Below are 18964 nucleotides of genomic sequence, written 5' to 3' on the forward strand. Positions count from 1 at the left end.
TTCTCTAACAAGAAATAACTGGACAAGCAGAGAATAAAAACAGCAGGCAAATGAGAGCCATCTCACAGACGAATAGATGTTATAAAACAAATGTAGTAAAATATTAATTGTAGAATCTAGGTGGTAAGTGTTAAGAATTATTCACTGTATAGTTAACTTTTCTGCATAGTAAAAATTTTTCATAATAAAATGTACTATCAAAAAAATAAAAAGGCAACCTACAGGGACTTCCCTGGTGGTCCAGTGGTTAGGAGTCTGCCTGGGGACGCAGGTTCGATTCCTGGTTGGGGAACTAGGATCCCACATGCCGTGGGGCAACTAGGCCTGTGGGATCTAGAGCCTGTGTACCACAACTAGAGAGCTGCACGCCACAACTAGAGAGCCCCGTGTGCCGCAACTACTGAGCCCGCACACAACTACAGAGAAGCTCACGCGCTGCAACAAAAGATCCCGTGTGCTGCAAATAAGACCTGATGCAGCCAAACAAATAACTAAAAAAGAAGAAAAAAAGGCAACCTACGGAATGGGAGTAAATATTTGAAAATCATGTATCTCATAGGGGGTTAATATCCAAAATATATAAAAATAACTCAAATGACTCAGTAGCAAAAAAAAAGTCCAATTAAAAATGGACAGAGGATCTGAATAGACATTTGTTTGAAGACATACAGATGGCCAACAGGCACATGGAATGATGCTCAACATCACTAATAATCGGGGAAATGCAAATCAAAACCACAATGAGGTACCGTCTTTTTTAAACTATAAAAAGCCCTCTTTTTAAAGCTTTCTTTTAGAGTTACCTATTAAGGTATTACAGGTGCAATATGATGGCTGGGACACGCTTTAAAAAAAGCCAGCGGGAGGAAGGGGTGTATAGGTGAAGCAAGATGGACCAAACGTGGGGGTGAGGCCCAGAGCACATGGCCCAGTTGTTCTATTTTTTTCCATCAGAAAACAAAAATACAATCCTGGGAACACAGTAGGAAGCAAATAATTACACTACCAAAAGGAAACAGATATTTGAAGCAATTATCTAGAAAACTCTAGTAAAAGACCCTATTCTCTGATAGGTTATTTTGCCTTCTTTTCTGTTGCTTCTTTGGTTTCTAAAAACTACTAAAACTTCACACATGGATAATCGTAGATCCTTTCAATATAGAAGCTTCTTCAAAATATGTGCCAAGATTCAGTGAAATCTACACTTAGAGACAATCCTATAGGACAAACAACTCAGTTTCTTCAAAAATTAAATTATAATAATAAAAAAGAAACCTACAGATTAAAAAGAAATTTAAGAGCTATTAGTAAAATGTAAGACATAGTGTCTGGATCCTGATTCAAACAAACCAACTGTAAAATTATGAAACAATCAGAAATCTGAATACTGACTGGATATTTGTTATTATAAGATGTGTTAGCTGTTTTAAGACAATGGTATTGTGGTTATGGTCTAAAAGGTACCCCATCTTTAGAGACACATGCTTAAGTATGTGGACATGAAAATAAATCATGCCTGGAATGGGATTCAAACCAATCAACTGGGATGAGGGTTCAGGTTGGGGATACAGGTAAAACAAAACTGACCACAGGATAACTGCTGAAGTTGCAGGATGAGTACACGGGGGTTCATTATACTATTCTCTTTATTTTTGAAAATTTCCATAATAAAATAAGTTTTTTAAAATGAGAGTTTTGTTTTGATACTGTTGTATTATAAAACATTAAAGAATTTCCATTTTTAATGAAGACTTCCAGACTTCCAGAAAAATATAATTTTTTGATGGACTGTTAACTGATACATTAACTTAAATCTTACAAGTTACTCAGAAACTGACAAACAAAAATAATTTTTAAAATATTGTACAAATTACTGAATGTTACTGTATCAATAAAAGATCACTAAAAGCTGGAATTTTAAGCCAAAAGCAGACAACTTTGATAACCTTAACTTCAATTCTAGGTAAGGGTGTGGGCTCTGGAGTCAGCCAAATCTAGGTTTATATCCTAGTTCTGCCCTTTTCTAACTATTAGATAAATGTTTTCTGGCAAGCCATTTAACTTCTGTGAGCCTCAGGTTCTACATCTTTAAGATGGGGGTAATAAAATTTCTTCATCAATAAAGCGCTTAGCACAGGGCTTGCCACATAGTAAGTGCTCATTAAATAATTCAAATAATTCCACTATCCTATTTCATCAATTCTAAATGCATGTTTTCATACTCTAACATCTCTGAAATTGGGATGCATCTCATAATTGACAGCATATTATGGTTTAATTGGCAGTTTTTTTCTTTAGTGGTATGTAAAATAATTGCTCCCTACTACTAACAGGTAGCATCCAAGATTCAATATAATATGGTATCAATCATGATAGCAGTAGATTCCCAATTTCTGTTTTAAGATTTTTCTGAATATATAACCAATTTGAAATTTAAAAAATTTTGAAGTATGAGCAAAATATTTTCAACACAGCACAAACAGAACGGTTTTGAGACAAATCATTTTTTTAAAAAATGGTTTATCAATTCCATTTCTGTATAAAACACATGGGAGAAACCTAGCCAATCAACACACAACTGTTGCCACATGAAAAGGTATTTTTATCAAACTTCGAGTCTAAGAACATACAAATGTTTCTTTTTCATGTCTACAGTAATTGTCTATGCTTTTCCACTTAACTGTTTTAAAAATTCCACATATCCTCATTATTTCTTCTGTCCCAGTTACAGTACAATGACGGGGAGGAAGAGGGTTGGTTAAAACAACTCTCTAAGCAGTTTTCTGCTGTCCCTTCTTTCCAATCAGAGACTTGTGGATGTGAGGGATCACACCTAGAATGAAATGAAAAGAAACAGTATTAGTAGAAAAACTTTAAGCTGGCTTTATCTTTTTTTTTTGGCTGCACTGAGAGGCATGTGGGATCTTTAGTTCCCCAAGCAGGGACTGAACCCGTGCCCCCTGGAGGCGTGGAGTCTTAACCACTGGACTGCCAGGGAAGTCCCTAAACTGGCTATATATTAACACTTTAGGGCTTCAACCCCAAAAAGCAATTATATAAAGAATGAGGACTTCCCTGGGGGCACAGTGGTTAAGCATCCGCCTGCCAATGCAGGGGACACAGGTTCAAGCCCTGATACGGGAAGATCCCACATGGCGCAGAGCAACTAATCCCGTGCACCACAACTACTGAGCCTGCACTCTAGAGCCTGCGAGCCACAACTACTGAGCCCACGTGCCACAACTACTGAAGCCCATGCGCCTAGAGCCCGTGCTCCGCAACAAGAGAAGCCACTGCAATGAGAAGCCCGTGCACCACAACGAAGAGTAGCCCCCGCTTGCTGCAACTAGAGAAAGCCCACAAGCAGCAACAAAGACCAAATGCAGCCAAAAATAAATAAATTAATATAAAAAAACAAACAAACAAAAAGGCTTTTAAAAAAGAACGAAATTTACTTTAGTCCCCTTTCACATTCTGATTCTGTTAAAGTATCTACACCAAGGGGTCCCCACCCTGGGGCCTGGGAACCCCCTCTAAAACTGTATGTAAAATGGTGTGATTTTATGTGCTTTTTTTTAGAGAAGAGTAACCACAGCTTTCAAGAGGTTCTCCAAATGTGATCCAAAAAGTATTAAGAACCACCAATTTATATCTCACCTTCACTGATCCTGACTCATTCAATTATCTCAGCCCTGACTTTCAAGAGCATCATATTAAGCAATTTCTCAAGATCATTTTTCAAACACAGTTTAAAGGATATGGGAAATATTTTAAACACCAGGTTTTAAGTCTCACATATGAAATTTAGATGAAGAACTTGCTAAAATAAAAATAGCATTGTATATGGCTACAAGGAGAAGAAATATTTATTCAGATCATAATGAGAAGAAGTCTAGAACTGTCAGACTTAACACTTTTGGAACTTAAGTTTCTATGTTCTCTAGTTGGTGATACAAATGTATTGGATCATCGATCTGAATTATCTATTAGTTAGGCCAGTTAACAATCTAGGCTGAAGAAAAAATAATACATACCACCCCCAGCTATGGTAGCCTTGATAAGAGAATCCAACTCTTCATCACCACGGATTGCAAGCTGCAAGTGGCGCGGAGTGATCCGCTTAACTTTGAGATCCTTGGAAGCATTACCTGCCAGCTCCAGCACCTACAAAGCATCCGTGAGACAGCACATCAAACAAGGGTGAAGTGTTTAAGGATTCGGTTTAGGCCTGCAATTATAGCTAAAAAGATCACTACAGCATCTACACACAAAACACACAAGATACATATATAAACCAACACTAAAATTTTTCCAAATTTCTATAATGCTGTTATAGAACTCTTATTACTTCATTTGGTCCTTTTATATTCATTCTCTGCAAGAGAACTGGAAACTTGAGCAAAAATCTACTTCTATAGAAAGAAATAAAGACAAGGGATAATATCCCTTAGCCAAGAATCTGTTCAATAAATGTGAACATCTAGAAATATATTTTAATATACCCATGTAGTCTATTTTTTCATGGCCCTTAACAGCTGAAATTTATTGCTTAGCACTTTTAGAAAAATTTTAAAATATAATTAAAAATAATTTCTTATTCAGAGTTTTTAACATCACTGGGCCCTATAATCTGTAGGCAATAAGCTAGAAGCCCTTTATTCTATAAGGGCAATTTTCAACTAGAGAAATTTCAAAGTCCCAGTTGGCCATAAAACTGCATTTTTCTTTTTCTTTTTTTGCCTCCATAGACTGTACTGGCATTATAAAACCTTTGATGGAAGTAACACAAAAATAACTCCACAGAACCTCCTCACTTAAACAGAGTGGTGGGAAGCCTCGGTGTACATCCAAAGCAATCAGCGTGCTTTAAAAACCACCAGTACTCTCTCTACTCCATTCTCCCTTGCAACTCTGACTGGTCTGGGGTGAGGCCTGGCACCAGTACCAGTATCTTTTGAAAGCTTTATAAGTGATCCTAGTGTGAAGCCAACGTTGAAAAGTGATTACCCCTAAACTTAGATTTCAGTATTTTCTTTACATCTATTATTGACTAAAATCCCAAAATTAAATATTTGGAAAATACACGTTGACTGCATATGTATGTATCTATGTATATGATTGCTGTTTAATCTTAAACTAAAAAATCATAAAGTTCCTAAGAATAAAGATAATGGGAGTTTAGATGGGACTTGAAAATTCTGAACCAGAAGCCTATGCCTCTACATGAGTGAACAAAATGCATACCTTTCTGAAAAGTCTGCAGGTAAACAAATAAAAACTGGTATAAGAGTGATAAAGCAGAAAGGCTCTTAACTAGTACCAATACAAAAACATTACCAACACAAAATCCCTGCTTGTGACATAGTGAAGTTGAAACTATCAATGTTAAATCTCCAATGGGAAAATAAATGACTTGGTAAGGTTAATGAAATGACAGCAGTGATAATTAACAAACAGGTTAAAGCTAAATCTTTCAACCTAGCTCCCAACCACATCTTTCCCAAGTAGGAAGCTTCCCCGTTTCTATTAGATTGGCTATCTCTATCAGTTGACTTGCTTGCTACTCAACTTACTTCCCTTGCTTGGAATGTCGTTGAAGGAGTTTCATGGCTTCCCTTTTGTTTTCCTTAGGAGGGATTAGAATGGAGGAAGTGGTAGTCCATGACCTAAGAATTAAGAACTCTTGCCCAATTAACTTATCTTCCTGAAAAGTCAAACTGAGTAAGATACAGCATTTTATGCATACAACCATGCACAGAACCAGAAGGTTGCTTAGGTCTTTTACCAAATTTTGTTATCATCATAATATAGTTGTGATATTTAAAAAATATGTTATCATCACACTGCCAAGACTTCGCCCCACCTCAAATCTTTATTAACTAAGAGTTATGCTGTAAAAAAAAAAGAAAAAAAAAAAGTTATGCTGTAACTTCACAAATATTACCTATCGATTATATACGTATTTCAGAGTTCGTTTAATTAGTAGTATGGTATTTAAATTATTTTACACTTGTCACGTCACTTAAAAATATGGATCATTGACCCTTACTTAACTTTAAAAAAGAGCACACCAAAGTTCTATTTGACACTGGTACTAGGTAATAGGTTGATAAGATGCATCTAAAACTGCTATTAAAAGAAACTAACAAGAGTGTGTCTTTTTTATTTCAAACCCATATTCCATGGGTTTTAGCCATTTATGTCCAGGACACATCTGGGATTCCCATATATAACATTTCCCCCACTAACCTCAGCAGTGAGGTACTCCAGAATTGCAGCACTGTACACTGCAGCAGTGGCACCGACCCTTCCGTGACTTGTGGTGCGAGTCTTCAAATGTCTGTGGATGCGGCCCACGGGAAACTGAAAGAGACCATCCAAATGGGAAGCACTGAAGTCTTAACATCACGCCACTGAATGTAATCAAAGGCTGAATAATATGAGTAAAGCATGAACTAAAAACCAACACCATTCTCTCATTGTGACCCTTTCTTTCTACTTTCTGAGAATAGGCACTTTCTCATCTCCAAAGTTCCCTAATCCCACTTGTCTGTGTCTTTGATTAACCCCACTCCCAACTTTCTTAAGGACCTTCCTTACCCTGTTACTGCTCCATCATTCAACAGCTCCAACTGCTTCCTTTTCGCTGGCTCCTTTCCTTCTGCACACTTCACTTAAAACGTCTCCACGTGTCTACAGCAACTGCCTCCAGTTACAGTCTAGACATCTCCTTTCCAAAGGCAAGATTTAAAGGCAAACCCTGAAACCCCTTTCTTGTCACCCATTTTCTACTAATGCAACCTTGGCTTCTGTTAAGCACAATTCTGAAAGACGAGCAGTAACATTTTAACTACCAAATCTACTAGCCACTTCCAGATTGCATCCTTAAAGAGAAAAGGCATGATTGTTTTGTTTACATCCTTCCCTAATTCTAAGCTCCCCGAGACCAGGATCCATGTCTTACTCCCTTCTGCATCCTCAGTAACCGGCATGTTATGTCGTCTGACACAGAGAACCTCAAAAACCACTTCTTCTTAGGCCGAAGCAATTACATAGTTCTAATACGAACTCTGACTACTCCTCAGTCTTTTCATTCTTTGACTCAAATACCATATCAAATATGGTGAGGGGTCCACCAATGCCTTTTTGATCCTTCCTCATGCTCTACTTAGGAAACTTATCCACAGCACAAGCTACCAATTTTACGTAAGTGACCTTAAATTTGTAATTCTTTTGATCACCTCTCTTGGAAAGCTAGACTCAAATCTACAACTTTTGGACATTTTCATATGGATGTTTTAGTGGAACTTCAAGACGACTGCACTTAAATTTATTATTTCATAACTTGCCCCTACTACAAACTCTTCTGCTCCTTAGGGTCTAAGCCTTAGAGAAACTTCTCTTTGACCATCCTCTCAATCCCATACCCCTCCTCCCATTTTTGGGGAGCATAGACAAGCCTTCTATTCTTTTCCATCCCACTCAAGTTCAAGTATGTTATTACCTTATTCCTAAACCACTGCAATAGCCTGTATCTGTCTTCCATCTCCCACTTCAAAGTAAGGACACTTCAAAATAAATTCTAATTGAGATTTGCATGATGTTCTAAAATATAGAACGTACCCACCAAGTACAAGTTCTCGCCCCACCCCCCTCCTTCAGTACCATCCAGATCATGTCGTCCTCTTCCTCAAAAACTTTCAATGGCTCACTACTGCCAAGAAGATAAAAATCCTAACCTTATAGTCTGGACTTCAAACTTTCCTGTTTAAAAAGTATCTCTTACATGTAGGGAATAATTCTTACTCATCCAGAAAATTCTGAGTTTGTGGATTAAAGCTGCAACAATTTAAATATACAAAATTTGAAACCATTTAATGCTTTGAGTATATCACTGAGTCTACACTTGAAGGTATTGGGGAAAGAGTCACAGGATCAGTGGACAGTTCATTATTCTCTCATCCTGAAAGCCGATGTACCACAACAAACACTCTTTAAAATAAAAGCCACAGCATACTCACTTCAATCTGATACAATTTATAAAAGAACTAGGAACATAATTATAATCTAGAAATAATAGATTTTAAGAGAGCAAAATCACCAAATTCATTTAAGATCTTTTCATAACTTGTCCTTGTTTAGAAGAAGAGAATACAAATTATATAAAAGGGAGTTGCAGGACTTCCCTGGTGGTCCAGTGGCTAAGACTCTGCACTCTCAACGCAGTGGGCCTGGGGTTCAATCCTTTGTCAGGGAACTGGATCCCACATGCCGCAACTAAGAGTTCGCATACCACAACTAAAAAAGATCCCGTGTGCTGCAACTAAGACCCGGAGCAGCCAAACAAACAAACAAATAAAGCAGTTGCTTTGTGGTTTATATTTTGACCAATTAATCTCATTATCAAAGACCAGTAGTACAAGTACACTTTTGTAATTAAAGAAACATCTACGAGTCATGAATTGTAACAGTAAAGAAAATAATTTAATAATGAATTACAACAGCGGGGATGTTACCTGTAACCCAGCTCTCTGTGAGCGAGACACTGCCTTAGCCTTGGCCTTCCCACTGTCCTTTCCAGCTTTGCCTCCAGCCTAGGTGGAAAAAAGTTCCAGATGAAGAATCAAAAATGCTATTTCAAAACTATTTAGGACTACAAATAAACTTATCTACAAAACAGAAGCAGAGTTACAGATGTAGAAAATAAACTTATGGTCCCAGGGGGTAAGGCGGGGGGAGGGATAAATTGGAGGATTGGGATTGACATATACACACTATTATATATAAAACAGAGAACTAATAAGGACCTCCTATATAGCACAGAGAACTCTACTCAGTACTCTGCAATGGCCTATATGGGAAAACAATCTAAAAAAGAGTGGATATATGTATATGTATAGCAGATTCACTTTGCTGTACACCTGAAATTAACACAACATTGTAAATCAACTATACCCCAATAAAAATTAAAAAAAAGAAAAAATTAAACTTAGGAAATAAAATTTCTTCTAGTTTTACTTTAGGTAGTTAAAAAAATCTAGGTGATCTTCAATTTTAAATATACATGTATTATATCACCATTTATTTTATTTTTTAATAATTTTATTTGTCCCACAACTGATGATGTTCATTTTTTTTTTGGCTGCACCTTGCGGCATGTGGAACTTCCTCGACCAGGGATTGAACCTGCAGCCCCTGCAGTGGAAGCGGGGAGTCTTAACCACTGGACCACCAGGGAAGTCCACCATTTATTAATTTATATAGAAACAAGGTCAAACCTTAAATACTTTTTAAAAATGAGATTTCTAAAAATTTGAACATATTTTTCAAATTTCAGACTGAAGAATCTTCATCAAGTCAATATAACTCTCATGCTAGAAGTATTTCATAATAAAATAATTTTAAAAAATGTCAGTGTGTATCATTTCCACAGAAATATTCAGAACTTAGCTCTATGGGGAGAAAAAAAAAGCATCTTAAAAAAAAATTAAACAGAGAATTACTCTATGATCTAGCAATTACACTTCTAGGCACATACCTAAGGAATTGAGAACAGGGACTCAAACATATTTTCTATACTATTTGCTATTTTGTTTATATCAGTATTATAAACAATAGCTAAAAAGCAGAAACAACCTAAATGTCCACCATGGAAGAATGAATAAACAAAATCGTGGTACATACACACAATAGAATAGTATTCAGCTGTAAAAAGGAAGGAAATTCTGATACATGCTACAACATGGGTAAACCTTGAAGACATTATGCTAAGTGAAATAAGCAAAAGGACAAATATGTATGATTCCACTTACATGAGGTACCTAGTCAAAATCATAGGAACAAAAAGCAGAATGGTGGTCACCAGAGGCTGGGGAAAGGGGCAGAATGGAGAGTTACTATTTAATGGGTACAGAGTTTCAATTTGGGAAGATGAAAAAGTTCTGGAGATGACTGGCAGTTCACTTAAAAATGGCAAAATGGTCAACTGTTATGTGTATTTTACAAAAAAAAAAAAGACATGCAAACATTCTTAAGGGGTTAAACAAATACTACTTTCAACTGATATAAAAGAAATATTTCTCAAATAACATGAATGGTCACAAATAGGACACAGTATATACATGCAATGGGATATTATGCAGCCATTTCAACAAATGAGTTACAGACATGTGCTGATAAGGAACAACTCACAAAACATATTTGTGTAAAAGGCAAGGTATATGCAAGTGCAGTGAGCTTTTGTTTACATAAAGTGGAGTACTGTAGAGTGTGTGTACATATACATTTCTAGAAGGTCACACAATACATCAGAAAAGTTATTTGCCTCTAGGGACGAAATACTAAGGATCTGACTTGAGAGGGAAACCAATATTCTCTTTTGGGCTGTTTGATTTTACTACTTAAATCTATTATTTCTTCTCTGTTAAAAGAAAAATTAGTTAAAGAAATCAGTTTACATGACTGGCTAGTTGTTTGAGGATATTTTTGAAGCAGAAGGTAAGCTTTGAAATGGCATCCCCTTTGTCCCTTTGTAATGGTTTCCTTAAAATACTTTTTAGGCTAAAAATCACCCCCCCCCCCGCATGTTTATCTCCCAAAACCATATGGGGGAGTAACCATATATTCTCACTTCTTCAAATAAATCTATTCAGCTCTATTTGCCCTGCTGTAAATACATTAAAAAAAACCTCTCTATTGGTGCATGAGTCTAAAACTATAATCACTGTCTATGACTGAATTATGAAATAAGTAGTAGTTATCCATTAAAAGCTACCAACTGCAAAACTTCCCAGGCGTCCCAATTTACTGCTCTTAAGCAATTTTATCACTTCAAATACATCATACTTGCTATTTTACCTATTTGCTTTTTAAGGAAGTAGACATGAAATCAGTTTTTAAAAAAATCTCAGTAAGTTAGGACTTCCCTGGTGGCGCAGTGGTTAAGGATCCGCCTGCCAATGCAGGGGACACGGGTTCGAGCCCTGGTCCGGGAAGATCCCACATGCCGCGGAGCAACTAAGCCCGTGCGCCACAGCTACTGAGCCCACATGCCACAACTACTGAAGCCCGCGTGCCTCGAGCCCGTGCACCGCAACAAAGAGTAGCCCCCGCTCGCCGCAACTAGAGAAAGCCTGCGCACAGCAACGAAGACCCAACGCAGCCAAAAATAAATAAATAAATAAAATATTAAAAAAAAAAAAAAAACAACTCTGTAAGTTAAATGACTATTTCCGTGGTTTCCGGATACATTTCTCATACTTAACAAAAACAAAGTCTTATGGAATCAAACTTGTGCGAATATAAAATTGTACAGTAAATAATTACCTTCTTTTCACAACCCCCTCAAACTCTGTATATACACCCTCCAACTTCACACATTCATTTTAATACGTTTGATGACTGACTGAGAAACAAAATACAAGCACCATAAAATTTTTGATTCTAAGAACTGAGTTAGTATTAACCTGGGTTAAGCATCTCGGTAGAAAATACGCCTATGGAGCCAGCTGGAGTGTTATTTCATTCAGGAAAAGTTGAAAACTGGATGCCAAGAAACTTGCGTATCAGTTCAACAGACACATGCTCACGTCCCCTCAAGTTCAAAATTCTCAAAACAAGAATGACAACTCCACGCCTCCTGTATTTTTAGCTTATGCCATCGTGCATGTATTTTTAGATGCTGGTAAAGGGACAGCCAATATGTGGCAGGTCGCTAGAAATTAAATGAGTGACACCTTCGACACCAGCAAGGACCAAGAGAATCATCCGCTCGAGCAAATCAGTTTACAGAGCAGATCTAATCTGTGCCTGAGTCGGCCGGCGGAAGCGCTTCCGTTAACTGCACAACTACAAGTTAGAGACGGGGTGCGACCATCCACAGGGTCGAAGCCAGGTCTAAGACGCGAGAACGTCACAATAACCACAGTTTCTGTTTGTGATTCAGCCCCGGGCAGGGCTGTCTCCGGAGGGCGCTCGGGCGGACACTGCTCGTCGCCTCGGCGTCGCTGCTTCGCTCCCGCGCGGGGCACGGCCACCCTCCAGCGCCTTTCCCTCCCAACTTCACAAGGGGCCAAGTTCCCTCTACTCGCGTTTCTAAAAAGCCGCACTTTTTTTTTTTTTTTTTACCAACGCACAATTCAGGAGTCAAAGTCGGTGGCAGGGGCAGCGGAGGTGCTGCAGAGCCGCCAGGGTTGTCCCGCTCAGGGCCACCCGGCCTCGGCCCGCGCACCTCAATTCGCGCCGGCGCCGCGGCGGGCGAGGCCGGGACCGCGGGGAACCCCGCCGCCTGACGCCAGCCCAGCCGTCGTCGTAGTCGCCTGACGCCCGCCCGCCTGACGCCCGCCGCCTCAACAGGTAGCGGCGCCGCCCGGCCACCGCCACCCACCCGGCCGCCCCACAGACTTCACCATGGTCTCGGCCGCTCCCGCCCTCGGTCCCGCCGAGCCGCCGCCGCCGCCGCCGCCGCTCCAGCAGCACCGACCGCCGCCGCCGCCGCCGCCGCCGCCGCCGCCGCCGCCGCCGGAGCCCGGACAATAACCGGGGCCCGCCTCGCGCCACCCCGACCAATGCCCGCTCTCCTTGCTCGTTTGAAACCCGGCGACCGCCCAATTGCGCGCCTCCTTCTAACCAAACCCCGCCCCACAGCACCTCCTCCCTAACGGCTGTTTGTTTTTGCACACGGCACGCGGAGGCGGAGCCTCCGACCCCAACACAGACGCGCCTGTGCGCGACCGGGGGCGGAGCCAAACGCCACTCTCCGCCTGTCTCCAAGGCCCGAGCCTGACGAACGGAGGGACTGGCCAATGAGAGCGGACGGCTGGCGGAAGTCAGCCAGTAAGAACATCGCCCGCGAGCAAGGAAGGCGGGCCTGCGGGAACGACAGCGGGATTAGCCAATAGGTGGAAAAATTGGTGGTGGCTTTGGCTTTCCCGCCCTTTCTCAGCATCGGCTCTGCGGTTTCTGAGACCTGTTTGGGAAGGAAACGGTTGCTGTCGTTGCTTCTGCTGGCTGCTTTTCACAGATTCCGAGGGTTTCTCCGTGCTAGCGGGGACTCGCTCCGCGGCGGGCACTGTTTCCGGGCCTGGCAGCCCTTCTCCTCAGCGCCTTCCCGCTGGCGTTAGGTTAGCCGCCCAACGAAAAGGAAATAAACTCGGAAATGGGGTCGGTGTCCCCGCTCCCCCTGCGAAGTTGAGGGACGGGCGCGAAGGAGGGCTTGCCTGCCCATGGCTGCTCCCCCCGGCTGCCCTACCCGCCCACCGACCCCTCACCATGCGGCGTGCGGGCCCGGTTGTCCTCGGGACGGCACAGCCCGCCGTCGCCGGGGCCCAGGCCCGGGCTCGGGGCTAGTTCTCACCCGCTGCAGTTTGAAACCTTTGCTTCTTTTCACAGTTGTCTGCACTGACCGCGCCGGGCAGCGTTCCGGGTGTGCGGAGCCGTCCGTCCCCGCGGAGATTCGGTTCTGGCGGGATTTCCCCAGGCGGGCATTTCAGAAGCATCACCAGGTGGGCAGATGCTGTCCCAAAGTGAGATTTCTCTTCCGTCTGACACGGAAGAGAGTCTTTAAGGAAATGTAACTTGAGTTCGAGGAGAGGAAGGGGCTGAGCTTCTAAATAAGAGTTTGGAAAAATGCGAGTGAAGGTGTAGACGAGCGTGAGGAAGGAGGGGCCTGTCAAGTTGGAGGCAGAGAGCAGGTTGCCCGGATGAATGGAAAACCTGACAAGTAGGTGGAGGAGTTAGGAGTTAATTCAGGAAGCAGTAACCGCTGTTAATCGCTGCCCCTCCTTTCCTGTTTCTGGCCTTGGTGACTGGCATTACACGTCCGCCAAGGCATCCACCTGTGAGTTCCCCGTCAACCAGTCACCGAGTGATGTGTTGGCACTGTTTGGAGGCGCTGTGCTGGGTATTGGGGATTCAGGGGTTGGCAAAATAGACCTGTCCCTGCCCTAACGGTCCTTGACAGCAGGGGTCAGATGTTAAAGAAGTAAACAGGCAGATGTGTGAATTACAAGAAATGCAAGTGCATGGAAGGGAAGAAACAGAGTGCTTTGAGAGACAGAAGCAGAGTAAATGGAATTTAGAAAGGGTGTAATTTAGCAGTGTTCCACGAAGAAAGAGCAAGTATAAAGGCTTTTGAAGTGAGAAAGACTTGTCCCTTGTGAAGGGACTTACAGCAGGCTAGTTTGGCTGCTGTAATTCTGACCAGATCCCTCTACTTCCTGAATATCAAATCTGGCTTTTTTTTTTTTTTTTTTTGCTCTGTGTATTGCCACTGATTCAGTTTAGCCTTTGTCATTTTTCTCCTGGATCAGTGCAAAAACCTGTTAACTAATGTCCTATTCTCTTCCTCCTTCATTGCATCCTCCACTCTTTCTAAAATACAAATCTTACTATATTTTCCTTTAACCTCACTGACTTGAGAACAAAATTCAAACCCTTAGCATGGCATAGAAAGCCCTACCTTTTTCTGGCCCCTGCTCATCTTATGTTTTGTTGCTTCTCCCTACCACCCCTGAAACTCCATCTTGCCTTTGCACATGCCTTTGCTTGAAGCAGTCCTCAGTCTCAGCTTCTCCCTGGCTAACTTTTAATTATCCTTCAAGGGCCAACCCAGACATCACTTTCTTCAGTGTGTCTTCCTTGACATCCCTGATTTGGATTAAGTGCCCTGTATGACCCCGTGTATTCTACTGTCATCAGTCCTTGTCATGCTGAATTGTGTTGGTCTCCCTTGGCGCACGGAACTCTTTTTTTTAGGTTGTCATTCTTTGCTTGGTACAGTACCTAGTACCGTGAAAATGTCACTTGGCTAATGAAAAGAAAGAATACTAACTCATTTTTAAGCCACTTAGATAGGCATTGTGGTCTGTGGAAAGACTTGAGTTTGAATCCAGACTCCTTTACTTACTGGTTGTGTGATCTGGGTGAGGGATTTAATATTATCTATTTTATCATTTGTAAAACTGAAAGTAGCAATACCTATTTTACAGGTTGTGACCGAGCACTAATTCAGTAACGTATGAGAAAGTATTTAGCACTGTACCTAGTATGTAATAAATATCCAATAAATGTTACCTTCTTTTCTTAACAGGAAGTTCATTTTCTCACTTGCCACTCTCTACCCCTTAGCCTTCGTGTCATTGATTCAGATTTGATGAAAATGGAGTCAGGTTGACAGAAACTGGTTCTCATCACAGACAATAGTAATCCCTTTAGTGATTTATACATCCTGTTTAGAGATGAACGAAATATTGAGGCCCACAGACTGAAGGAAAATGGATGGAAGTTTTCTGGCATCTGTAAACAGAAAAACTGCCTATTAACTATTTTATAAAGCAAGTGTGTTAGTGAATAAAGTCTAATTTACAGTGAACTAGGGTTGCAAAGAAGGCAGCATGAGCTCATAAGGAGCACGTCTAACCAGAGAATCTTAGGTACTAGCATCTATAAATTATAAATACCAAACGATTCAGCTTTGCTGGATTCAACCCAGGAAGATACAGTGGAATGGTTCTCATAGTGTGGTCCCTAGGCAGCAGCATCAGCACCGCCTAGAACTTGTTAGAAATGCAGATTCTGACCCCCAACCCACACCTACTGAATCAGAAAGTGGGGTGGGGCTCATCAAGCCCTGCAGGGGTTTCTGGTGCACGCTAAAATGTGAGAACCACCAGTATAGTATAAGCTATGGTACAGAGTTCCAAAGCCCTTTTCAAAACTGAGGCACTTATTCCTTCGGCTCCTGAGAGTGTTGACCGATCATTGCCCAGTAGACTCTTCCCCGGAATTGTACATAGCCAGAAGGAGCTGCATCACCCAAGGTTAACCCCTTTTCAGCGGGCAGCCTACTTCCGACGACTGGTGGAAGTGGGATAACTGCACAGCTGCTTTACCTTAATTTGGGACAACTCTGAAGGGCCGTTCCAGCTCCAGAATTTTCTGTGTGATTAACACCAGTGCTTGAACTGTATGGCAGTTCAACTTCTCCCTCTACTTAATCCTGCTTCCTTCATTTTCTTATAGTAATGTTGCCAAGAGTGTTACTGTGGAATCACAGTAAACTTCTTGAAGGCAGTTAGAGTCTGCTGGGAAGCCTGATCTAAGACAATGGCTTTTCTCTGCAAAAATTTAGTCACTTTTTGATAGGGCTGTGTATTCACATGTACAAAAATTTAAAGGTACAAAGGCTGTACAGTGAAAAGACTCTTCCCATCCCTTCTCCAGTTATCCATTTTACCTGTGCACAGGCAGCCAGTGTTGTCAGGATAGTAAAAGTATTTTAGCCTTTAGAGAGGAGAGCCTTAATGATTACATAGATTCCAGGAGTTTTTAATCCCTGTGTTCAGTTTTAAATTTCCCTTTAACACTGCAGTACTTCCCCCAAATATTATAAAGTCTTTAAGAGACAGAAATTCTAGTCACTCTAATAAAGGACAGTCAAATTCTTTTTATTTTTTAAAACATCCCTGCTCTTCCCTGGTGGTCCAATGGGTAAGACTCTGAGCTGCCATTGCAGGGGACCCGGGTTCAATCCCTGGTTGGGGAACTAGATCCCGCATGCATGCTGCAACTAAGAGTCCGTATGCTGTAACTAAGGAAGTCCGCATGCTGCAGCGAAGATCCATTGTGCCTCAACTAAGACCCGGTGCAGCCAAAAATAAGTAAATAAATATTAAAAAAAAAATCTCTGGAGTTTTATGCCAGATCCCAGTGGCTGGGCAGCTATTTCCATGAGCCAGAACCTGCTTGGTTCTAATGAGGTCAATCAGGATGCAGTATCCACCTACCTACATTCAGTTTTGTGATCCTGAGGCTGGGACTCTGCAAACATTTCTGCTTTGCCTTCTGCTTCCCTGCTAGGCTTTGCCAGTAGGGAGCACTAGAGGGAAACTCCAAGAGTGGAGGAGGGAGAAGGGACTTTTTCCTTTCTGTGTGCTTTCTGTTCCTCCGAGCACCATCACCCAGCCAATGCTTCTTTACTCTGGCAGCAGCAGTTCCTTTGGTAGGAGCAGCTAAATCAGCTTTTCCAACATTTGTGAAACCAGCCTCATTGCTCCCTCCCCCTTCACCAGCAACCAGGCAGCTCCTTCCTCAGAGGTTTGAGTTCTTCTAGCTTCACAGGGCCCTTCCTCTAGGTTTCTAAGGTTTTCCCTTTGTTTCTTCAAGGTAACTGCTATTTGTTAACCTCTATGACACCTTAGAGTTCTCTTTTTACCCTTTAACAGTTAACTTTATATCCAGTTACCAATACTTTGTTAGTTCTCTCTGTTCAAATAACGTGTGTTTTCTGCAGCCTGAATGGACCTTGACTGATAAGCCTATGATATATATATTTCCAGTTTTTTATTATGGAAAGTTTTAAACATATACAAAGTAAAGAAAATAGTAAAATGAACCTGATGTTCCCTTCACACAACTGTAATGATCATCAACTCATGGCCACTTTTGTTTTATTTTACATTCATATTTACATCTGCCCCTCCCCCCACTGGATTATGTTGAAGCAAATCCAAAGTAAAGGAAAGGGGCAGCAAATATTTTTACAGGAAAATAGTTTCCTTACAAAAAGCTTGGGTCATCTTGAATTTGTGCAATGTGCATGCATTGCTTACCTAAACAATAAGACAAAAAAGAAGAGCAAACAAAAAGCAAGCAGAATGAAGAAAAAAAGATTAGAGAGACAAATAAATGAAATAGAGAAGAAAAACAATAGGAAAAAAATTAATGAAATCAAAAGTTCGTTCTTTGTAAAGTTCAACAAAATTGACAAATCTTTAGACTGAACAAGAAAAAAAGAAGATTCAAATTACTAAGAAGTTAAAGGGGAAATCACTACTGACCTTACAGAAATAAAAAGGACTATCAGGGAACACTTTTGAACAATTGTGTGCCAGCAAATTAAATAACCTAGATGAAATGGGCAAATTCCTAGAAAGATATAATAAACTACCGAAACTGACTCAAGAAAAAAATAGAAAATCTGATAGACCTATGACAAGTAAAGAAATTGAATTAGTGACTTAAAATCTTCCTACAAAGAAAAGCCCAGTCTTCACTGTTGAATTCTATCAAATGTTTAAAAAAGAATTAATACCAATCCATCACAAACTCTTCCAAAAAATAGAAGGGTACATTTCCCCATTCATTATATAATGCCAGTGTTACTCATACCAAAATGAGACAAAGATACAACAACAAAAAAACCCCACTGGCCAATATCCTTTTAATCCAATCAATATGCCATATTAATAGAATAATGGACAAAGACTACATGATCATCTCAATGGAGGCAGGAAAAGCATATAACAAAATGCAACACTCTTCATCAAAGAAACATTCGACAGCTAGGATTAGAAGGGAACTTCTTTAACCTGATATATGTCATCTGAAAAACCCACAGCTAATATACTTAACAGTAAAAGAATACTCACTCCTGAGATCCAGAACAACATGAGGATGTCTACTCTTGCCACTTTTATTTAACATTGTACTGGAGCTTCTAGTAAGGGCAATTAGGCAAGAAAAAGAAATAAAAGGCATCCAGATTGGAAAGGAAAAAGAGTTATCTCTTCACAGATGACATGATCTTGTATATATGGAAAATCTTAAGGAATCCACTAAAAAGCTATTGAGGGACTTCCCTGGTGGTCCAGTGGTTAAGACGTCGCCTTCCAATGCAGGGGGTGTGGGTTCAATCCCTGGTTGGGGAGCTAGGGTCCCACATGCCTTGCAGCCAAAAGACCAAAACATAAAACAGAAGCAATATTGTAACAAATTCAATAAGACTTTAAAAATGGTCCACATCAAAAAAAAAATCTTGGGACTTCCCTGGTGGCGCAGTGGTTAAGAATGCACCTGCCAAAGCAAGGGACACGGGTTCGAGCTCCGGTCCAGGAAGTTACCACATGCTGTGGAGCAACTAAGGCCGTGACCACAACTACTGAGCCCGCGTGCCACAACTACTGAA

General features: G+C 40.9%; 1 protein-coding gene across 1 annotated transcript; it reads right to left on the reverse strand.

Annotated features, from left to right (window-relative positions):
* Positions 1–1628: 1628 nt before the first annotated feature.
* Positions 1629–12588, reverse strand: LOC103002779 (histone H2A.V). Its single transcript, XM_057550041.1, has 5 exons — positions 12408–12588; positions 8517–8594; positions 6250–6363; positions 4035–4164; positions 1629–2833 (listed from the first exon to the last, which is right to left on the reverse strand). Exons 1-5 carry the CDS (start codon positions 12408–12410, stop codon positions 2772–2774), a joined length of 387 nt encoding a protein of 128 aa, XP_057406024.1. The 5' UTR covers positions 12411–12588; the 3' UTR covers positions 1629–2771.
* Positions 12589–18964: the final 6376 nt, after the last annotated feature.

Source organism: Balaenoptera acutorostrata, chromosome 7 (genome assembly GCF_949987535.1).
Source record: "Balaenoptera acutorostrata chromosome 7, mBalAcu1.1, whole genome shotgun sequence".
Taxonomy (NCBI): domain Eukaryota; kingdom Metazoa; phylum Chordata; class Mammalia; order Artiodactyla; family Balaenopteridae; genus Balaenoptera; species Balaenoptera acutorostrata.

Excerpts from the sequence above, each read along its gene's own strand:
- LOC103002779 (XM_057550041.1), bottom strand. Across the intron at positions 6,364-8,516 it reads CACAGAGAGCTGGGTTACAG|TTTCCCGTGGGCCGCATCCA; the intron begins GTAACATCCCCG and ends GGTCTCTTTCAG. Across the intron at positions 2,834-4,034 it reads GGCTACCATAGCTGGGGGTG|GTGTGATCCCTCACATCCAC; the intron begins GTATGTATTATT and ends ATTTCATTCTAG.